Source organism: Lemur catta, chromosome 7 (genome assembly GCF_020740605.2).
Source record: "Lemur catta isolate mLemCat1 chromosome 7, mLemCat1.pri, whole genome shotgun sequence".
NCBI lineage: Eukaryota > Metazoa > Chordata > Mammalia > Primates > Lemuridae > Lemur > Lemur catta.
This window is the reverse complement of record NC_059134.1, coordinates 62,545,478-62,568,314: the sequence shown is the minus strand read 5'-3', so window position 1 is coordinate 62,568,314 and position 22,837 is coordinate 62,545,478. Positions and strand designations below refer to the sequence as shown.

General features: G+C 53.1%; 1 protein-coding gene across 2 annotated transcripts; it reads left to right on the top strand.

Moving 5' to 3' along the window:
• The first annotated feature begins 826 nt into the window (after positions 1–826).
• APBB1 (amyloid beta precursor protein binding family B member 1) lies at positions 827–22,746 on the top strand. Of its 2 annotated transcripts, XM_045557352.1 has the most exons (15): positions 827–953; positions 7,842–8,573; positions 14,141–14,316; positions 14,417–14,473; positions 14,559–14,644; positions 14,754–14,817; positions 15,207–15,356; positions 15,724–15,851; positions 15,951–15,956; positions 16,250–16,364; positions 16,511–16,595; positions 16,869–16,952; positions 21,638–21,753; positions 21,907–22,083; positions 22,166–22,746. In XM_045557352.1, the coding sequence occupies exons 2-15, from the start codon at positions 7,856–7,858 to the stop codon at positions 22,331–22,333; spliced, it is 2,130 nt and encodes a 709-aa protein (XP_045413308.1). In that variant the 5' UTR covers positions 827–953; positions 7,842–7,855; the 3' UTR covers positions 22,334–22,746. The 2 variants fall into 2 exon arrangements, with proteins under 2 accessions (XP_045413308.1, XP_045413309.1); XM_045557353.1 differs by lacking the exon at positions 15,951–15,956 and having other exon boundaries at positions 833–953.
• The last annotated feature ends 91 nt before the right edge of the window (positions 22,747–22,837 follow it).

Genomic DNA, 22,837 nt, shown 5'->3' with positions numbered 1-22,837 from the left:
GGGCCACTGATCTGACCACTGGGCTCCATCCCACTATCCAGCGAGGGTCTGCGGTAAATACTGCACCCCACCATCCCTTCCTTGACATTTTCCATTCACAGTCTCCCCTTCCTTGCAAATTTCTTCCCGGGGAGCGATTTATTCTTGACTTTTGCGAGGCCCTGGTGTCACAGCTTTATGTTCAGCAGCAGGGGTAGGGTGGTAAGAAACATCTGGGTTCCAGTCTGAGTTCAGCACTTATTGTGACTGTGGGGAAGTCGCTTTACATTTCTAAATCTCAGCATCTGCTTCTGAAAAATGAAGATAATAACCGTGGCGGCTGCACACGGCTGATGTGAAGATTAATGCACGTAAACGTTTTAACACAGAGCCTGACACGGCATAAACGATCAATAAATACGAGCTGTTATTATCACCAACGCTGTGTCCTCATTGCCTCCCCACCAGGCGCCAGGCAGTGCTGCGGCAGGAGCGGAGCGGGCTGCAGGCTCGGGGCCCCTCCCGGCGCGGCGGCGGCCCCCGCACGGCCCCAGGCGCTCCAGCTCCGGCCTCGGCCGCGCGTCGCCCCGCGGGGCGCTCGGGGTGAGTCCGTGGGACCGTGGTGGAGGGCGGTGCCGGCTGGGCGGGGGTCCCAGGGAGCCGGGTGCGGGGATGTTGGCTGATCAACGAGGTCGGGCCGTGGGGCTGACCGAGGGCCGAGGGCCGAGGGTCCCCGGGGGGGTGCGGCCCCCGGCTCGCTGCGGCAAGTGGCGCCCCCGCGGGCTCGCGCCCCCGCGCCCGCCCCAAGATGGCGCGCCGCTCCGGCCTCCGCGCGCGCCCCCGCCGCTCGGGGCGCGGCCCCGCGGCCCGCGCGCTCCTGGGCGGGGGATGTTGTGATGGAGAAGCCGCGGCGGAGCCCGAGCCCCGCAGCCTGAGCCACCTCCGCCATCTGGGCCTGGGGCCTCGCCGCGCAGGTAGGAGCTGTCCCTGCCCGGGCCCAGCCCCGGTGGCTGGATCCCGACCTCCAGCGGCGGGAGGACTCTGCAGCCCCTTCCCCGCGACGGGCTGGGGTCCCCCAGCCAGGCCCCATCCCCCCATCCCCGGGCCGCCCTTCCACCGCGCGCCGTCAGACCGCCCTTCTGTCCCCCCCGCCGGGTCCACTTCGGTCCTCGCACCGCCCCCTCCCCTGATCTTTACCTCCTTCCCCTCCGGGATGACCAGGGGGCGAGTGTAGAGGACGCAAGGCGAGGGGCGGTGGGGATGGGGGAGGGGAGGTCAAGGGCCGGGAAGGGATGCAAGGTGGGGTGGGAAGGCAGGCTGGACAGAAGCCAGCAAGGGTCCCAGGCCTGGGATCTGTCAGGCTACATTCTTTTGCCCTCAGTGACCGAGGGGTGTGCCCTGGGGTGGCTGTGTCCCCAGCTCGGCGGGAGGCCTAGCACTCATTAAGAGCAGTTTTCCCAGAGCAAATTCGCAGGTTATTCCGAACCTATTTTGAATCTGCCTGTGTGTCTCTTGCATTCTGAGCCCCTCCAGCTATAGTCCTAGGTCTCTCCACCCTTCAAAGTCAAAACCTTGTCTACACTTGCTGTCTTCATTTCCTTACTTCCCATTCATTCTTAAAACCACTCCACTCCGTCTTCTGTTCCTGACACCCGCTGAACTGTCCAGACCAAGGTCACCGGAGACCTCGGTGTGACAAACTCCAATGGACACTTTCCTTTATCCCCTTTACCTTTTATTAGTATTCGGTGGTGTATGTCAATTCACTCTCCTTGAAGCATTTTCCTGGTTTCTCTCCTAGGGCATTGTCTGCTCCCTCTCAATCTCATTTGCTTCCTCCTTATTCTCTCTTTAGATGCTGGTGAAGCTCTTGGTTCTGTTCTGAGCTGTCTTCTCCAATTCTGCTCTTTCTCCCCAGGTATTTTATTCACTCCCAACGCTTCAAATTTCATATATATGCTAATGATTTCCCAATTTTTGTATCTGGCCCAGACTTCTTTCCTGAAAACCAGACTTATATCCAGCTGTCCTCTTGACATCCCCCTTGGAAGACCAATAGGAATTCCCGATGTACAGATCCCAAACTGAATTACCTTCCCTGGTTTCCTTTATACCCTACTTCCAAATCTATTCTTCCTTCAAATATCAGAAATGGCTACTTTCCAGTCAGTTACCCAAGCTGGAATCCTGGGCAAGATTTGAGATTAACCTCTCTCTCTCACCCTCTGCATCTAATTTCACCAAGTTCTGTCATGTCTACTACCTAAATATTTCTTAAATCTATTTGTATCACTCCATCCCTACTGCCATCAAACTTAATCTGGGCCACCACCCTTTTTTCCTTGCCTGCTCTAATAGCACATTCTTTTGCCTACCTCTCCTTAACTATTCTCAACACAGCACACAGAATGATCCTTTAAAAAATGCATCTATCTGGCTGGGCATGGTGGCTCACAGCTGTAATCCCAGCACTTTGGGAGGCCAAGTCTGGAGGATTGCTTCAGGCCAGGAGTTCAAGACCAGCCTGGGCATCATAGCAATAGCCCATCTCTCTAAAAAAAAAAATTAGCAAGGCGTCGTGGCATGCTCCTATAGTTCTAGCTACTTGGGAGGCTGAGGCAGGAAGATCATTTGAGCCTAGGAGTTTGAGGCTGCAGTGAGCTCTGATTGCACCACTGCACTCTAGTCTGGGTGACAGAGGGAGACCCTCTCTGTAAAAAAAAGCATCTGATGACTCATTCAACAAATATGATTTGAGCCCTAATGTATACCAGGCACTACTTTAGGTATTGAAGATATAATTTGGATCAAAATATACTGGGTCCCCATAGAGCTGACAATCTAGGAGGGAAATCTAATAAGAATAACACTAAAAAATGTGATAAATTTCACAAAGGAAAGCTGTGTGGTACAGCTAAACTGGTCTGGGGAATAGGGAGAGAGGGTCAAGGATGGCTTCTCTGGAAATATGACATTTGGTGTAAGATATGAAGGATGAATAGGAGTTAATTAGGCTGAGAGAGCAAGGGAAGAAGGTCCTGGGCAGAAGGAAAATAACACTTTGTAGGGGGAGCGCATGATGTTTTCGAGGAATCAAAAGAAGGCCACTGAGGATGAAGGGCAGAGTGACTGAAGCTGAGGACAGAGAGAGCAAGGCAGGGCCAGACTGAGTGGGGCAGTTTAGGCTGTGTTAACAATTTTGGTCTTAAGGTCTTTGTCCTTGGTGTCAATTGCTGATGGTAATGGATGTGGAGAGTAGATGAAGTCCAGAAATTTTCTTGGAGAAAAAATGATTGGTACCTGGGGATGGACTGAATATTGGGAATGAGGGAGAAGGACGTACACAACAGGATGAGTAGTCATATCATTCCACAAGCCAGGATCCTGAAAGAGGACCAGTTAGGGGGTGGGAGTGAGAAATGCAAGTGGGCATATTAGTTTCAGAGGCCTTGGAGGCACGCATGTGCAGATGTGGAATAGAAAGTTGAAGGTACATGTTCGGACCTCAGATGAGGGGTCTGAAAGGCAGACGTAAATTTGGAAATCATCAGTGTATATGTAGTAACTGAAGCTGTGGGCATGAATGAACACCTATATTGAATATAGGATGAGAAGGAGAAAAGGGCATAAGAATAGGCCGTGAGAAACTCCAGCATGTAATGGCCGGTAGAGGAAGATGAGCCGGCAAAGGAGTCGAAGAAGCCAACAAACAGTAACCAGAAGGGTAGGGAAAAAAACGGGAAATATAGAGTGTGGAAGCCCTGGGTGAAAGTGGATGAGAGATTCATGGGGTCAGATGCTGCTGAGAGGACAAACAAGAGGAAGACTGTAAGAGTCTGCTGGGTTAAATGACACAGGGGTTGTGCTGACCTCAGTAGGAGCTGTTACTGAGTCGTGCTGGGAGTAGAAGCTGGTTTGGAAGGGGTTGAGGAGTGAGTGGGAGGTGAGGAAATGGCAACACGGAGTAGAGACAATTCTTTCAAGAAGTTTGCCTGTGTGGGGGAGGAAAGAGATGGAGCAGTGAGTGGCTCTGGAACAGTGTCAGGTCAGGAAATGTTTTGTTTTCAAGTTGGGAGTGTATCCTATTGAGAAGGAGGGGTTGATGACATAGAAGAGAAAGTAGATTAACAGTGGTGTAAAATTCCTAAAAAGGCATGTCAGGAGGGATCGAAATTTTAGGTGAAGCAATTGGTTTTAGGAAGAAGGAGAGAAAAAGCTAGGTGCTGAAGTTACTAGGTTTGTATATTTGAGAGTGTTTCTCCAACTGATGCCTTCCCTTTCCTCTGTGAATTGGGGGGAGATCACTCCGTGAGAGGAGTGGTCCAAGGAGAGTTCTGCTCCATTCTCAGGCAGGCCTTCACTAATTCTGGGCTACGGTAATCTCCAGGCTCTTGAAATACCCTGTTCTTCCCCCATCATGATATTCAACCATTCATTCAAAAATTAGGGAGTGCTTATGGGTGCCAGGCACTATTGGCATGACACTGCAAAGTAATGAGTTCTTCAGTGACTGTTTTCCCCTGTGAGCTCCTTGAAGGGAAGAACACTTTCTTTATTATTCATCACTCTCCCCTGTGCCTAGCACAGTGCCTGGCATATAGTAATCTGTCAAATTAGAAGACCCCTTACTTTGAGCAAGACTCAGCACCTAACCCTGTGGTCTGATATCAGCTTCTTCAGGCTTAGCAGCATTTCCTGCCTTGCAGGCCCTGCCCAGCTCCCTGCCTTGAGTGAGAACCCATTCGGCTCTTGGCATCCTTTGAGATGCTCCAGGTAGGGATAACCCCAGTGAGAGTGGAGAGATTGGATGGTACTCCTTCTTGAAGAAATTGGGCAGGTGGTCATCTTTTTGACCTCAGAAAGTGAGGTGATGGAGACCACACTTCTTCCAGCTCCATGCTCGGGCTTCAGCACTTACAGCAGAACTTCCCCATTCCTCCCCGAGTACTTTCTGCCCTAGTGACCAGATTGGCAGGGCAGCCCTGAAGTCAGCCTGGCTCTTCCCTGTTCCAGCCTCACAGTGTGTATGCCATTCTCAGGGCACGCCTCCCAGTGCTAAGGAGGTTGGTCCCAGCCTGACCTCTGAGAAACCTGGCTCCATACACCACTGCTTCAGAGGAGGGCTCACCACGCCTAAGTTCCTCTGAGCGTGGCAAAGTCCTGGGGTCTTCCACCTCCTGAGACTCATGGATATGCCACTGTTGAACAGTCTCTGAGCCAGGATGTTGGTTTAGCTTAACTCCCTCCCTTCCTCTTCCTAGAACTAAGCCCTCACCTTTCCAACACTCCTGCCCCATCTTGCTTCCCTCTCAGGGACGCTTCATTCTCCAGCACCCTCCCTAACACTCCCTTTGCCCATGCCCAGCCCACGGGGCCACACAGCCTTAGTATCTATTCCCGGCCAGTTCCGAGATTCCTAGTTCCTGGTTCCTCCCACCCCATGTCTGTCCCCTCCATCCTTCCTTTCCTTCCACACGGCGGCCTACTCCGTGGCAGGCACACAGCGCGCTCTTCTTGGAAATGGGAATGCGAAATTAAATAAGTCATGGTCTCAGATGTTCTGATAGAATGTGGTACTAGGTACTGTGAGACACAAAGGAGAGAGAGAACAGGAAAGACTGCTTAAGAGCTGTGGCCACTGAGCCTAGTTTTGAAACACAAGCAGGGGTTCGCACAAAGGGAGACAGAATTCCAGGCCGAGGGAGCAGTGTAAACAAAGAGCCAGGGCTGTTAAAGTGTGTGATGTGTTCCAGAATATGCCACACTGCACGTGCATGTGGCTGGAGCAGAAGGTATGAAGGAGGTGGGAAGTGGGAGGAGGCCTGAGAGGTCACAGGGGTCAGCTTCAGGGGTCTTGTGGATGTTCTGCTAATGAGCTCAGACATTATCCTAAAGGCAGCAGTGAGCCCTCTAATTTTTTGAACCAGAGTGACACAATCTGGTTTCCATTTTTGGAAGATTACTGTGGTTCTGGGTGGAGGCAGAGCTGTCTATTTTGTCTTCATTTATGCCAGTGACCATGAGTGTTCTCACTGGCCAGGTGGAGCCACACTGCGCAGACCAGCAATTACACGTGGGGCAGACACGTGGACAGAAACCTTTTTCACTTTACAGATGTACGCATAGCGTTGTGCTTGGGTCTGAGGAGCTAGAAACAACAGAGAGGTGAGCTGTGGCTCCTGCCTCAGGACCACACGCCACCCCTAAGGAGACTGGTGTAGGGGGGTTGCTCAGGCAGCCTGTAGCACCTGTGCTCAGAGAACTGGGGCAGTGGGGAGTCGGGGAGAGCAAGAATTCCTTAGAGGAGGAACAGGGAGACAGGGAACTTTCTCCAGGAGAAGGCTGTGCAGTGGGAGTCAGAACAAAAGCACTGCAGGGTTCTTTGAGGCGATCAGTGAGGGAGAATTGTGAGGGGTGGGGAAGGGCCTGGCAGGAAGGAAGAGAGAACTCTGAGATATCAGGAAGGAGAGAGTGATACAGGAGGGCTATCTGAGGGAGAGGTCTCTGTGGGGCTCAATATGCGTGCAGCAGAGCGGTGGAAGGTCAGGGAGAGTGGGGAAGATGGGGTGGGCCTGAGAGTAATCCCTTGGTGTGGGCTGGAAGGGTAAGAGGGGCTCACATCACTGTGGGGAAGGTGACCCACACAGGGCTTGTGAGGAGGGAGCCCGAGGGGTCAGGAGGGGTGGGCCGTCGTGGAACAGGAGATCCTCATACCTGGAGGGCAGCTGGCGCTTGGTCAGGGTGCCATGAGCCACGCACAGTACTATAACCAGTGCATTCTGATGCTGGCAGAGGAGATGCCAGATGGGGCCCGGAGGAGATGCGGGTGGGGAGAGGACGGGGAAGAGTCATACATTCATTCATCAATATTTGTTGAGTTCCTGCTCTGTGCCAGGACTATGCCAGGCACTGGGCATGCTGTATGGAAAAAAAGGGCAAAATCTTCACTAACGTGGAAATTATAAATGAGGAGACAATAATTAGACAAAGTAAATAATAGATGAGCTTGTCAGATGATGATAGGTGCTAGGGAAGAGTTCGGGGATTGCTGAGGAGGGGCTGCGGTAGCCTGCAATTTTAAAATGGGTGTTCAGGGAAGGCCTCACTGAGGAGGGGACATTTGGGCAAAGACCTGAAGGGCGGGAGGGTCCAGATCAAAGGTTCCTGCAGTGACCCAGGATGGGGCCTTGTGAGGGCTGGCAGGGGGACTGGTACCCGAGGGGAGTGGCTTCATAGAAATCATCACCAAATGTAGCTTCCGCTGGCCAAAGGAGCCATGAACTGGAGCCGAGGGCCCTTCCTCTGGGACCTGCCTTCCTGGTGCCATGCCCTGAGGGGCTGGTTCTATAGCTCATTCCCTCCTGTCCTCTCAGTTGTGTAGGGTGGGCTTAGGGGCTGGTTGAGTTCAGTGATTTACGATGAGAGGGACACAGTCTAGGGGGCTCACAGTGGCGGGGCTCAGGGAAGGCAGTGTGGCAGGAGGAAACGGGCGGTTGGTATCCAGTGTCCAAAACTCATGAGCCAGTCCTATGCTAGCCGTGTCCCTGGCACAGTACGCCCCAGTTGGATGAGCTGGGGGTGGGGACGCACAGAGAGCCATTGTGCGGAGGCTCTGCTGGTGGGAGTGAGGGCAAAGCAGGCGCCAGCTGTGCCATCCCAGAAACCTCAGAGCTGGGGATTTGGGGATGGGGCCGGCTGTGATGGGGGTGATGATGCTGGGACAGAAGTTGAGTCCTGTCATTCTCACAGGAAAATAGCTCATGGGGAGATGAGGAGATGCAGGTCATAGCCCTGGGGCAGAAGCAGGGAGGCTGCCGTCCTGGCCCAGAGGCTCAACAGCATCTCTGCTCCCTACCCTGCAGGATCTGTCACGGCCATGTCTGTTCCATCGTCACTGAGCCAGTCGGCCATTAACGCCAACAGCCACGGAGGCCCTGCGCTGAGCCTACCCCTGCCCCTGCACGCTGCCCACAACCAGCTGCTCAACGCCAAGCTGCAGGCCACAGCTGTGGGACCCAAGGACCTGCGCAGCGCCATGGGGGAGGGTGGGGGGCCTGAGCCAGGCCCCGCCAATGCCAAGTGGCTAAAGGAGGGCCAGAACCAGCTCCGGCGGGCCGCCACGGCGCACCGTGACCAGAATCGCAACGTGACCTTGACACTGGCAGAGGAGGCCAGCCAGGAACCTGAGATGGCGTCCTTGGGCCCCAAAGGCCTGATACACCTGTACTCTGAGCTGGAGCTCTCAGCCCATAATGCCGCCAACCGAGGCCTTCGAGGACCCGGCCTAATCATCAGCACCCAAGAGCAGGGGCCAGACGATGGCCAGGAGAAGGCGGCAGGGGAGGCCGAAGAGGATGATGAGGATGAGGATGATGATGAGGAGGAGGACTTGTCTTCTCCCCCAGGGCTGCCAGAGCCCCTGGAGAGTGTGGAGGTCCCCCCGGGGCCCCAGGCCCTCACAGATGGCCCCCGGGAACACAGCAAGAGTGCCAGCCTCCTGTTTGGCATGCGGAACAGTGCAGCCAGTGACGAGGACTCAAGCTGGGCTACCTTATCCCAGGGCAGCCCCTCCTATGGCTCCCCGGAGGACACAGGTACCTGGTGGAGCTTGTCATGGGCGTGTGGGAGGGCATGAGGGCAGAGGTCAGGCCCCTCCACACAGAGGCCAGCACCAGCCTGATAGGAGCTGCAGAGCTACGTGTGTCCTCAGTCCATAGCAGGCCACGCCCAGGCCTTCTCATTCGAGTGCTTGGGCAGTCTGGTGGGTCTCCCAGCATGCATGCCCTGACGGGTGGATCTGTCCCTCGTAGATGCCCTCATGGTTGTATGTGGACTCGTTTATTGGGCACTTACTAGGTAACGGGCCCTCTGCTCAGTCAGCATTTTTGGATTTAATCCTCACAATAATGCAGTGAGGTCGATGCTGTTACTATGTCCATATTACAGATGACAGAAAAGAGACCTGGGAGGTTTAGTAGCTTTCTCAAGGTCACAGACAGTCTGAGATCACAAGAGAACTGAGGTCTAAACTAGATCCGAGCCAAGGCTCGAGCTCTTGTCCCCCGAGTTACACTGCCACCAGTGCACACAGCACGATGCACTGAGGTGCACTTGGGACAGTCTGCCCTGTTTTAACAGGCCGGGTCTGGAGGGAGCAGCCAGCACCTTCCCACCAGCCAGGGAAGCTACTTGGAAAAACTGGGGATGTCATGTGCTTACGCTCAGCATGCCCCGTGCAGGGCACCACACTGGCAAGGGTACAGTTTTGTCAGGAATGGGATATTGACTAAAAGTTAGAAAACAAAGAAAAAAGAAACATATGCTTCTTTGGGGTGGGAGGAGAATGGATGTTAGGATTCCAAGGACTGGTCATTCAATGTGTCTCATTTAAATAAGTTGAGTCTCCACATTTGCTAATGTCATGTAGAACTAAAGACAGAGCTGGAGAGCAAAGGGCAAAGATAACGGGCTGTGGCCACAGCCCCGGAGTTCCTGGAAGTGTAAGTAAAGATCAGGAAAGCCTCCCATCTTCACCAGGTCAAAGACACCATAGCCAGACCCTAAACTGTGGAACTTTGTAGGGAGCACAGGGTTCCGATGAGCCTGGGGCTGCACACCGTCCCCTTTCAAAAAGCTTCCTATGAGCGTTATCAAACGTTACAAAAGTAGAGAGAACAGAATGATGAGCCTGATTTACCCATGACACAGTTTCAGCAATTGTCAATACAAAGCTGATCTTGCTGCATGTACGCCCTCACCCACCCCTGGGCCCCAGCCTAGGTTATTTTCAGGCACATACTTTCATCTGTAAATGTTTATATATGCATTTCTAAAAGATAAAGCTCTTTAAAACAAAACAAAACAAAAAACACCACAATACCATTATTGTACCTACAAAAAGTTAACAATAATTCCTTAATATCATCAAATATCCAGTCAATGTGTACATTTTTTAAAAGTTTGTGTGTGTGAATCAGTATCCAAATAGGTCTGTGGTTGATATGTCTTTTACTTAAAGTTTCTTTTAATCTATAAGTTCCCCCTCCAACTCTTTCTCTTTATTTTTTTTTGCTTGCATTTTTTTTTTTAATTGAAGAATCATGTTTGTCCTAGGTTTTCCATGGTCTAGAATTTTTCAGACTCTCTCCCTATAGTGATCTTTAACATGTTCCACTTCCTAGGATTTCCAATAAATTGGTAGTTAGTTCTAGAGCCGTGGTCAGATTCAGATTTGAGGGTTTTTGTGTTTTGTTTTTGCAAGAGCTTGTAGGTGGTATTGAATACTGCTATCAAAGACGAAGTCTGATTACGCTCTTGTGCCATTAGTGGCCTTTTGTGGTCATTGCCTTGACTCCCTTTAAAGGGAACAGCCCCTATTCCACTCCAGCTGGTTATTTTTGAGGTCAGGGTTGGGGAAAATGTAGTCTCAGGGGAGTCAGTTCAAGGGAAACTGAAAACTAGGTATTGATGTCAAATACCTTAATTTCTAAACTTTAGCAACTGATTCTGTTTTTTTAAAAGCATTGTACAGGCCACGTAAAATCTGTCTGAGGCTTGCATCAGTCTGTAGGTTGCAGGTTGCTAGTTTGCAGCCCTCAGGGGTGTGAGTCAGCAGCCAGATAGAGGTCTGGTTGCTCAGTGGCCCCTGGGTGGTCACTGTGGTGGCTGCACCTAATTCTGGGAGTAGGAGGACAGAACTGCTGAAGAACTGGGAGTGGTATGCTCGACACAGACAGTGACCTTAGCAAGGGCTTAGGAGTGGCAAGAGGATTCTCAAAGATCATGCACTGGTGGAGACCATGTGCACTGAGGGTAGAGATGTGGGGCCAGCCTGGGGGAGGGGCCAAGTGACTGCTTACTCTTTTGTGACTGTGTTCCTATGACCATGAGGGCCATAGAGGAGGTTTGAGCTCCTGTGGGAATGAGGCTAGAATTGAGAAAAAATTATTTTCTCCTCCCTATCCTAGGATCTCCACAAGTTCTTGATTGCATGCATAAATGTGTGAATGTGTGAATTAAATGAATGAATGATGAATGAATGAACTTTACTACTCTGTACCAGGACTTGTCCTAAATGCCGGAGATGTATACTATGGGGGAAAGATGTTCTTAACCCCGTGGCCCTCACAGCCTGGTGAGGAGACAGAGAAAGAAACAGGTGGTTATGATCATTGCAATGAGCTGTGAGGCAGGGGGAGGTGCAGGAGGGGTCCCTGACCCTGCCTGTGTGTGTGGTGGGGGACAGGGCGGTGCGTCAGTTTTGAGAAATGACCTATATACTGATGTCTGAAGGAGGAGTGGGTGATAGCCAGGTGAAGATCTAGGGGAGGCTGGGCTGGGCAGGGATAAGGGATATGTCCCAAGCCTAGAGAGGGTGGGGGGAGAGAAAGAGAGAGAGAGGAGAGAGAAGAGAGAAGGGGGGTGGGGAGTGGCCAGAGATAGCTGAGAGGCAGACAGTTGGAGGTTCATGACAGTACATAAAACCTGGGGAGGAATTTGGATTTTATCCTAAGGGCAATGAGAAAACAATTAAGAGGATTAAACTGGACAGTAACGTGATTAGTTTAGCATCTCAGAAGAATCATTTGGGCTGTAGTGTGCAGCCCAGATTGCAGGAGACTAGACAGGAAGAGAGAGACCGGTTAAGATGCTGTTGCAGTGATCCAGGTAGAAAAATGCTAGTAGCCTGGACTGTGGTGGTGCCGTGGGTGGAGAGCATTAAGTGAATCACTGATGCCTCAGCCAATGAGTACGCCTAGCTTAGCCGCCAAGGCATTCATAGATGAATGAATGAATGAAGGAATGATACATGAGCATTTCATGCGTGCATGCCTGCAGGAATCAGTGCGGGAGTGAAGGTGTATGTTCCGGAATAAGTGCATGCGTGTGGAAGCAAAGGCCCAGGCGGGCTGTGCTTGAGGGGAGATGTGCCAAGCTCCAGACGGGCCTCCCAGATGGTCAAGGGGGGAGAAACTGCCCCTCCACGACAGGTCGGAAGGATGAAGCTCTTTGAAGTACAGGCCGACAGGGACGGCAGATGGATTAGTGAGTGTGACTCAGTCAGGAGATGGTGGACTGGTCCCCAGATTCCAAAAGTGTCTGACCCTCATGAAGCAGGCTGTGGCTGTGGAGGGCACGGAGGCCCTGGGTGTGGTGTTCCTGGAAGGTTTGGGCAGGAGAGCCCTGAAACCAATGGAGGGTCTCTGGGGAAAAGCAGGGATTCCCTGAGCCTCAGCCAGCCCACTGGAGACCTTACCTAAGGGTCTGAGGTGGGGGCGGGTGGTAGGAGAGGCAGTGATGACTGCCTAGAAGGTGGATGGGCAGGAAGCGCTCCTCCCCATTGGGTGTCTGCGGGCCCACCTCATTTGGAAGCAGAGCCCGGTGAGGGACCTTGCCTGAATAACTCTCACAGCAGGTGTGCAGCCACCTTGGTGTGACCACGCCCACTCCCAGCCCCTCTGTGTCTGGTTGCCCAGCAGCCTGGGTCTTGGGACTGCCTGTCCCTCAGTGCTGCTTCTTGGACCAGTCAGGATTCCTGGTTTCCCTGGCAACGGGAAGCACGTCAGCAGCCTGGGCGCTCCCAGCCGGTCCTGGTGCTGCGGTTGCCGAGGAGACGCTGCAGCCTAGCTGGGCCCTGGCAGGTGAGGGGGGGTGGTGCTGGCAAGCCCCAAGCCCAGCCTCAAGCTTGCTGGGGCCCAGGCCCTCAGGGCCCACCCTTGGGTTCAAACTGTTGGGCAGGTTCTGGGCAGGGGAGGGATCCCTGAAGGCCCTGAAGCCACACCCTGTTTATGCTGAGAGCTGTAGGCTAGGCAGGGCCCCACGCGGCTGGGGTATTCCCAGGGGCTGAGTCTCCTCCTCGTGTCCCTAAGACTGGGCTTGACTGTAACACTAACGTGACCTCTGGAGGGTGGGATGGAGGTTCAGGATTGGGGGAGGGGAGCCAGGGTGAAGAAGAAGAGGTATGAACAGGAGGGGCTGGGGTCTCATGAGCACCCCCTTTCTCCTCCCATCCCACCCCGAGGAGGTTCCCCAGCTTGGTGGTCCTGGCCCCTCCCTAGGGAGCTCCAGGCGGGGGAGGATCTTGCCTGGCAGACGCTCTGCCCTGGTGAGAAGGGGGCGGGATGAGCTTTTCTCTGCAGCCCAGTACCAGGCTGTAAGCCCAGCTGGCTGGGCTGTAGGGGCTGTGAGGAGGGAGGGTGGAGGCAGGAGGGGCTGAGAATGAGCGCCATGTTCTCCCAGGACTTTTTCCTGGCCATCATCCTGCAGGACAGCAGCCCAGGTGAGGCTTGGCATGATGTGGGGCGGGGCTGGCAGGGAGAGCAGAGTGGGTCACAGGGATGGGGTGGTGTGGCTTTGCCGGCAGACAAGGGTGTATGTCACAGATGTACAGTAGGTGTGTATGTACAAGACATGTTTGCCTGCATCTGTGTGGCAAGGGTCAAGGTGTGAATATCTGTGGTGTCTGCACACATGTGGCAGGGGTTGACGTATGTCATGTGTCTGAGTGTATGTTCACCTATATGTGTGGTACCCATACATATGTCCAGGGTCATTGTGGGGTGGCATCTGCACATCTGTGTGGCAGGGGCTGTATATACAGCTGTATGTGCACATACCTCTGTGCTGTCTGCATGAGTGGACGGCTGGACTTAGTGTGTGTTTGCTCTGGCACACGTGTGCACCTGCAGGTGCTACCTGCCATCTGTGCTGGCATTTTCTGTGTATCGCACACCCTGGTGTTTGTGGCTGCACAGGTGTGTGGTAAGGCTTATATATGTTGTGTGTCTGTGTGCACATGTATGGAGCTGGTGTGTTCACCTTCGTGTATGCTGAGATGTAGATATGTATCAGGAGGTTAATTGGGGTCACCCAACCTCCCTCCCTCCCTTCCTTCTTTCCTCCCTGCCTTTCTTCTTCCCCACATGTGGCCACATTAGTCAGTAGCAGGGCCCGGGAGGAGACCTGAGCCGTGTCCCCTACTGGTGGCCCCCCATGTGGTGACTCCAGACTGTAGGCTCGAGGAGGAAGCAGGAAGCATGTTGTGCTGTAGCCCTTCCCCCAGCCCTTCTTCTGAACCATGGGGTCTCAGGGAGGGGATTGGGCACAGGCACCTGCTGTCTGCTTGTTGGGGCTGACCCTCACCAAGCCTCCCACCTGACAGATTCCTTCTGGAACCCCAACGCCTTCGAGACGGATTCCGACCTGCCGGCTGGATGGATGAGGGTCCAGGACACCTCAGGGACCTACTACTGGCACATCCCGACCGGAACTACCCAGTGGGAGCCCCCTGGCCAGGCCTCCCCCTCACAGGGGAGCAGCCCCCAAGAAGAGTCCCAGGTGAGGCTCCCAGGCCTGTTGTTTTTTGACCAGGGGTGGAGGGGGTGTGCTGCTACAGCAGGATGAGCCATCCACTCACTGCTGCCATCCCTTCTCCTAGCTCACCTGGACAGGCTTCACCCATGGAGAAGGCTTTGAGGATGGAGAGTTCTGGAAGGTGGGTGAGGGGACCTGGCTTTACCATGGGAGTAGCTGGAGAAGGGGCATCATTTTGATCCTGATTCCTCAATGCCCTTCCCAAGGATGAACCCAGTGAGGAAGCCCCGATGGAGTTGGGACTGAAGGGCCCTGAGGAGGGGACGTTGCCCTTTCCAGCTCAGAGCCTCAGGTGAGTCACCAGATGCAGTGGGCTGGCAGTGGGATGGATCTATTTGGAAGGGCCTGGGGACAGCTCGGCGTATGGGGGCCCTGTACCAAATGTTACCATCTGCCTTCAGCCCAGAGCCATTGCCCCAAGAGGAGGAGAAGCTTCCCCCACGGAATGTCAACCCAGGGATCAAGGTTTGTTGAAGACCAATACCCGTTCTGCAGGCTGGGGCCCCTCTGTGTGCAGGACAGCCCCTTGTGTTGTGCTCTGGGGATGCCTCTGGTCTCAGTGTTACTCCCAGTTCCTGAGTTAGGAGTTCTTCCATTCTCGGCACAGAGCCCGTATGTCTGAGTTGGAGGCACTTCAGTTGTAACTCAACCAGCCTAGCAGCCTGGTTGGAAGCCCTTCTAGGCCTGGTTTCCTTGTACTAATCGGGGTTTTCTCTGGGATCTCCCTCTCCCTAACCGCATTCTGTTTGGGGAGCTTCTCAGTCTTAGTTCAGACTAAGACTGTGTCCTGTGCTGGAGGCTCCTGCAGTTTTAGCTCAGACCCCTACCTCCTGCCCCTCTTCTGTGTCTGGCAGTGTTTCGCCGTGCGTTCCCTAGGCTGGGTGGAGATGACCGAGGAGGAGCTGGCCCCTGGACGTAGCAGTGTGGCAGTCAACAATTGCATCCGTCAGCTCTCCTACCACAAAAACAATCTGCATGACCCCATGTCTGGGGGCTGGGGGGAGGTGAGGGCCTGAGCCTGGAGGGTGGTGCCTTGGGAACATGAAGGGGATCGGGAGAGATGGGAGATCTGACCTGCCCAGGAGAGGGCTGGGGGCGAGGGGTGTGGGCCCACCCCGAGGGGCAGCCCTGTGGGATGGATGAATGACTCTGGGACCTTGGGCGATGGCAGCCCAACAGCGACGAGGATGATGAAAGGAGTCAAGTGAGAGATGACATGCAACCTTGACTAGGGTGAGGCCCACGGGGGAGTGGTCTGATGCTAGAGCAGGGGTCCCAGAGCAGTGGTTAGTGTCCCCTGAGCTGGAGGTGGGGGAGATCAGCTGCCTTGTCAGCTGGGGTGCCACTGAGAGCCTGCTCCCGGGCCTGCAGGGAAAGGATCTGCTGCTACAGCTGGAGGACGAGACGCTGAAGCTGGTGGAGCCACAGAGCCAGGCACTGCTGCATGCCCAGCCCATCCTCAGCATCCGCGTGTGGGGCGTCGGGCGGGACAGTGGAAGGTGGGAGCAGGGCCTGGGATTCGGGGCTGGGGGCTCATCCGTAGTCAGAGCCCTCCTCTCTAACCCTGTTCTTTACCTCTCTTGTGCTGCCGGACCCAGAGAGAGGTATTATGCCTGTTTGGCTTGAGCGTGCCCCTCCCACACCTGGACCAGATGCCTCCAAGCACCCAAGCTCCCCTCTTTTGCCCTGCCCCCACTCCCTGCTGTGCTCAACCATTACCGCCACCTCAGCATGCCTGCTTGTCCACCCTCCCTCCGGAAGGCAGCGCCTACAGGACACCATCTGGGGGCAGAAGCCTTGGAGGAGCTGTGATGGGCCGGGAGGATGTGGGTGGGGTGGGGGCCAGGCTCGGCACTGGGTGGCGCTGGGAGACACTGAGGTCCCCCTCCCCCAACAGGGACTTTGCCTACGTAGCTCGAGATAAGCTGACCCAGATGCTCAAGTGCCACGTGTTCCGCTGTGAGGCACCCGCCAAGAACATCGCCACCAGCCTGCATGAGATCTGCTCCAAGGCACGGCCCCCTCTGCTCCCCGGACTGTCTGCACCTTTGCTCTACAAGGGTGTGGGTGGGGTAACTGAGTGTGGGTGGCGGGCTCCAGGGTGATTAGGCTCTAATAGATCCTCCCTCACCCCTCTCTCCATTCCTGCCTTCCTCAGATCATGGCTGAACGGCGCAATGCCCGCTGCTTGGTAAATGGACTCTCTCTGGACCACTCTAAACTCGTGGATGTCCCTTTCCAAGGTCAGTGTCAAAACTCCACCAGGGCCAGCCCAACTTTGTTAGCAGCAATGGGCGACCCAAGAAGAGGCACAAGCTCCTGGACAGATATGATAGAAAAATGAACACGTGGAGACTGAATACTCAAATAAGTGGAGGACTTCGGTTAAAGGGAAGCCGGGGGAAGGAAGGAGGTGGCACCTTGGCTGGGCAAGTGTCCAGCTTATGCCCTGCTGGTGGGGACTGGGAGTGAGCAAGGTCTGCCACCACAATTGACCCTCCTCTTCTTTCCCACAGTGGAATTCCCAGCACCTAAGAATGAGTTGGTACAGAAGTTCCAAGTCTATTACCTGGGGAATGTGCCTGTTGCTAAACCTGTTGGTATGTGTGCTCTTTACCCAGGGACCGCCACCTCGATCCCAAAGCTCTGCCCTCACCCTCTGCCTTCCAGTGCTTCCTCTACCAGACTTTCCTCATACTTGGTGTCTCCCTGTCTTTCAAAATGCACCCCACCTTTCTATACCTTTGTCCCAACTGCACTCTGTGTCCTGTCTATAACAGCAGTCAGCACGCCTGTACTGAGTGTCAGCCACGTGACTGGTGCTGAACCAGGCACAGAGGGAGACACTCCTGCATCCCCCGGAAAAGCTCTGGTTGGGTTGGGAGGCAGGTGTTGGATGACTGGAGACACCAGGCAGCAGCTTGGAGCTGGGTTCAGTATCACAGCACCAGCTGTGGGCTGGGAGCGTCTAGAGAAGGAAGCAGTGAGCATAATTGTCACATGCTGTATTGTCGCAAAGCATTTCTTTTTATTATGTCATTTAGTTCTTGATAATCTAATGAGGTTGGGATTATGATAACACCTGTTTATAGATAAGGAAACAAGGGTAGAGACTATCTGGTTAGCTGTTATATTACTAGCATTTTGTAGTAATTATTGATTTGTTCATTCACTTAACAAATAACCTTTGAAGCCTACCGTGTGCCAGGACCTGTGCTAGGCACTAGAAGAACAATGGCCACAGTCCTGCTTTCATAGAGGTTACAGTAGGAAAAAACAGGAAATTAATCACATAATCACACAAATAAATCTATAATTATAAACTGAGTGATTCACTGAAAGAAAGTAGTAAGATGTAAAAGAGGAACATCTGGTCTGGGTGGTCAGAAAAGACATCCCTGTGAAAGTGACATTTGAACTAAGGTGAAAAAAATAATGAACAGAAACGAATGTGGTAAAGTGGGGTGGAGGCAGAGGCAGGACTGGGAAAGATCATTCCAGGCAGAGTGAACAGTGTGTGTGAGGTCGTAGTGGGAGGCACTTTGGTACTTTGGCAGAGGGAAGGCCAGTGGTGCAAGATGAGGCTAAGATCTGGTCAATGGTCAGACTTTCAGGAACCTCATAGGCTACGTTAATGATGTGTTCTTCATCCGAGGGGCAGCAAGGAGCTATCAGAGGGTCTTTAGGAGTGTATTTGACTTAATCAGATTTGAATTTTGTAAAGCTCACTTTGGCTATACCGTGGAGGAGGATGTTAAGCGGGTGGAGGTGGATGTGGGGAGCTCAGTGAGGAGGATCTCTAGTAGCGTGACCAGTAATGAGAGTATCTTGGACAATGGTGGAGCTGAAGAGGAGTATGTGAGTTCAAGAGAGGATTAGATGATTAAAGTCAATAGGTCTTGGTGATAGGTTGAATGTGAGGTGAGGAAGGAGGCATTAAGGATGACTCCTGGGTTCCTAGCTTTTAGGGCTGCTGGGTGGTGGTGCCATTCTCCAAAGGTGGCAAATGCTGGAAGAGGCCAGTTTTCGTGCAGAGATTGTGAGTTCAGTTTTGGACATGCTGAATTTGCTGAATTTGAGGTGCCTTTGGGAAAACTGAGTGGGAAAGTCAAGTTGGCAGCTGGATTTGCAGGTCTGAAGCTGAGAGGAGAAATCTGGGCTAGAGATAGAAGTGTGGGTATCATTGGGTTACAGAGGTAATCAAAGCCATGGGTGTGAAGTAGCGTGACTCCTGACCCTGGAAAGTGTGGGCAGCCTGAAGTGAGAAGGAAAATGAGGGTAGGCCTAGCCTTGAGGCCCTCCAAAATTTAATGGATGGGAGGGGGTGAAATTGCCAAGGACGGTGAGAGCCGGAGAGCAGTGGGAGGAAGGAAAAGGACTGCTTGCTTCAAGGAGTGTTTGGGTATTATGTCAAAAGACATTTAGGAAGAGCTCAAGAAATGTTTGGTGAATGAAGAAACAAACTAGTGAATGAATGAGACTTGCTTCAGATGACATGGCCAGGAAATGTCGACCTAGGGGTCAAACCCTGGTCATCTTCAATCCTCTTCTCTTTCCCTCATAACATGCTGATTTTAATGACATAAATATTATATTCAAAGAGAGAGCGCTTCTTAGAAAATTGGAGATTGAACTGGGGTTTTGAAGGAAGGCTCAAATTTGCAGAGAGGAGTGGGTATTCCAGTTGGGTTCGATAGTGCCACCAAAGTCTTGGAGCTGGAAGTGAGAAAAACATGCTCGGGGAGAGAAGGGAGGCTTGGCTGACCCCCACAACTTTGCTTTTGTTCCCTCCTCCTTCTCACTCTGAACTTCTAAACCCTTGTTGGCTCTTCTAGTTGTTACTCATACTCCCCTATCTGCCCCTTTCCATCCGCCACCTTACACAGGTCCTCACTGTGCCAGATCAGCTGCCTGCGGCCCTGACTACCCCATCAGCTCCATGGGTCTGCCCTGTTTGAGTTATCTTATGTGCCCTTTTTAACCTTTCTTAACAGCGGCTCCTCCTGAAGCTGCAGTATTCATTCATCAATCATTCATTCATTCAACAAATGATTGAGTGCCGGATTTGTGCCAGGCACTACTCCAGGTTCTTGGCATACATTAGTGAACAAAACTGACAAAGATCCCTGCCTTCATGTAGTTTACATTCTAGCAAGGAGAGACAGACAATAAAATAAGTAAGCTGGTGTGTTAGAAGGCAACAATTGACATGAAAAAAAAAAAAAAGGCACAGCAGGATAAGGGGATTGGGAGTGTGAGGCTAGAGGTCAGGGTATAGTTCTCAGTCCTGGGTTGTCACCAAATCTGACAGCCTTTCTAACAGCCTGTTTCCAGAGCATGTTGTTCTACTGCTTTTGCTGCTTCTCTGTGAAACCTCCCAAGACACTGAAGTCGGACTCCACCCCCACAGCCTCATCTATTCAGAAGTTTGACTTTGATGTCCCTCCCACACCGATGAGCATTGAACTTCCCATTGCCCTGGCCTAAATGTCATAAACATCACACCCCTCTGCCTTGCTTTTGAAGCTCTCAGCAATCTAACCTGGCCCATCCACTCCTGCCTGTGTTGTCATCTTTCTGTGGACTCCTTGTCATTTGGTTTTATTAGTTTGGGTGCATTTGCCCATGCTGCCTTGAGGGTGACTTGCTCATGTGTCTGAAGTTCCTTCAGCAGGTAAACCCCGTGTTAGGACTTCGGACATAGGGATGAATTAAACTTGGTCTCTGTTCTTGAGATGGCCGCAGCCCAGTGCGGATAAAGGTTTGTCAGCAGTTACAAGATACTGTGGCAAGAGTTGTCTCAGAGTTGTCCGCTCCCTGCCCTGCAGCAGGAAGGCTTCCCAGGCAGGACTTGAGTGGAGCCCTGGAGCCCTGAAGGATGAGAATCCAGAGTTTCTCAGACAGTCGGGAAGGGGGGGCTACGGGGCACTCCAGACAGAGGCTTTTCCCTCAGCTGCAGTCTGTGTCCCTCGAGGGCATCCTCTTCTCTTGTTTTGTATTCCCCATCTGCCTAGCAGGCCATTTGCCAAGATTAGATGTTAATAAATGCTACAAAAATCATTTGAAGCTCAGGGAGCAATAAAATATGAGTCTTGACAGCTCAGATGAGGCCAGTTTTTGGAGGACTTGCATGCCTGGGAGAGGAGTTTGGCCTTGATCCAGCCAGAGGTAAGATAAGCAAGGCCAAAATGGGAGAGGACTTTCAAGGAAGACATTTGTCTTCTGCTTTGTCCTCTGTCCACAAAAGGTCCACATGGTCTGCTTCTCGTGGGAGCTGAGAGGCACTGGAAGGGGTAGAGGGTCCGGGAGTGGACCATCGAGGCATATGCCTTTTGCGCTGGCACTGTGTGAAGACACAGTAGGTGACACAGCCAGTTCGTGAGCAGAGCAGGGACTAGAACCCATGCCTTGCCATGCCATATGCTTCTGTCTTGGTTTGCTGCTGAGTGCAAGCAAAAGTGGGATGCATGAGCAGAATGTTTAACAGCAGTTCAAGGTGGAGGAGACTTGTGTTATAAGGGAAAGTTGATTGATCTAAAAGTCAGGAACCTTGGGTTCCTTGGCCCTGGAGCACATTTATAGACATTCTTGGTTAGAATTAAGATTTTGAAAGCCCTTCTTTAATAGTTCCAAAAACTAGGAGTATAGAGGAGGTAGCAGAAAGGCATAGCTAAGAACCCAGGCTCTGGAATCAGACTGCCTGAGTTCAGATCCCCATTTCTCAGTGTAGCCTACAGCATATTGCCTGATCTCTCTAAGCTTCAGTTTGCTTATCTTTAAAATGGCAACTAAATAATCTATTGTGAGATTGTTCAGGCACAAATGAGATGATAAGCTGTAATAACTTAGCAGAGTGCAAGTAGATATCTTTAAAAAAAAATTGGGGTCTTGGGAGAGGACTAGCCTGTAGGGGTTGATTTGGGAGTCATTGTTGTGGCATGAAGCAGTGTGGTGTCTGAATGTGATGAGCACAAGATTTGGGGAGGTCAGAACTTTGAGGGGTCAGTCAGCTTAGGAGGCTGGAGGAAGAGGCAGAGGCAGTGAAGAAGACCAAGCCTAGGATTCAAGACAGAAAAAAAGCAGCGAAGTGTCAAGTCACTGAATCCAAGGAGGAGAGCCCCAAGGAAGGGCGACCTGGGTAGCATCATCCTCAGTCCTGTAGGCTGGTGAAGTAGGGATGAGCGAAGGCCCTGGGTTTGACTGAGCAGAACTGGAAGGTCTAGGGTACAGCTAGGGTAGCTTTTCCCTATCCTCAGTGGTGTCACGTTATGTCCATATCTTCTAGGGGTGGACGTCATTAATGGGGCCCTGGAGTCAGTCCTGTCCTCCAGCAGCCGTGAGCAGTGGACCCCAAGTCACGTCAGCGTGGCCCCTGCTACCCTTACCATCTTGCACCAGCAGGTAAAGAGCTGGGGTATGGGAAGGCACAGCTGTGCCTTGCCATGGAGGGGAGGGGAGTGGGGGTGAGGGGAGGAGCTGCCAATAGGTTGGATGTGCCTCAGCAGAACACAGGGGGCCAGAGGGTATTCCTGCTTACTGAGTTCCCTCCTCCAGACAGAGGCAGTGCTGGGGGAATGTCGGGTGCGCTTCCTCTCCTTCCTGGCTGTGGGCAGAGATGTCCACACGTTTGCATTCATCATGGCTGCCGGCCCAGCCTCCTTCTGCTGCCACATGTTCTGGTGCGAGCCCAATGCTGCCAGCCTCTCAGAGGCCGTGCAGGCTGCGTGCATGGTAAGCCCACAGGGTGGTGGGGTGGTGGTGTGCCCCACATGGGGCAGGCTGGAGAGTGACTGTGCCACCTGCCTCTCTGCAGCTTCGCTACCAGAAGTGTCTGGATGCCCGCTCACAGGCCTCCACCTCCTGCCTCCCAGCACCCCCTGCTGAGTCTGTTGCCCGGCGTGTAGGCTGGACTGTCCGCAGGGGTGTTCAGTCGCTGTGGGGCTCTCTTAAGCCCAAACGGTTGGGGGCCCATACCCCATGAAGAAGCCCCCATCCTCCCTCCACCTGCTTGTATCGAGCCCCAGGGAACTAAAGGGTGTGGGGCAGGGAGGGGCCCTAGAGGCTATTCCTAGGCCTCAGGGCCCCCCCAAAGCTGCCCCTCCCCAGTAGCTGGGGTTCCCTGCCTAGGGGCTGGAGAGGGAGAAATCTAATCCCTTCAAGGAAAGTGGTAACACTGGAGTGGTGACAAGAAGAGCAGGAAGCAAGGCCAGCCCCGGGCTCTCCATCCCCATGTGTTTCAGGTGGAGCAGGAGGAACTGGTCCAGGCCAGGCCCCATCCTCCTAGGGCCCAGCAGGGACAGAAGGAGGGGACTGGTCTAGTCATGGGTCCCTTCCTCTCTGGTCTGTGGGCATCTCTGCTGTACTGATATCACTAATAAAGTCTGTCTGCACTGCTGTGTGCCTTCCTGTGCCTACACCATGCCCATCACCCCCATTGCCCTGCACCTCAGTTATGATCTTGCTCCCAAGGTCCCCTTGCCCTGCC

What these genes read in the sequence shown, in the direction of transcription:
- APBB1 (XM_045557352.1), top strand. Translation starts at nt 7,856, where the DNA reads ATGTCTGTTCCATCGTCACTGAGCCAGTCGGCCATTAACGCCAACAGC. An exon ending in AGGATGGAGAGTTCTGGAAG is followed by an intron (nt 14,474 to 14,558) that starts GTGGGTGAGGGG and finishes GCCCTTCCCAAG; the next exon opens with GATGAACCCAGTGAGGAAGC. An exon ending in CCGTGCAGGCTGCGTGCATG is followed by an intron (nt 22,084 to 22,165) that starts GTAAGCCCACAG and finishes GCCTCTCTGCAG; the next exon opens with CTTCGCTACCAGAAGTGTCT.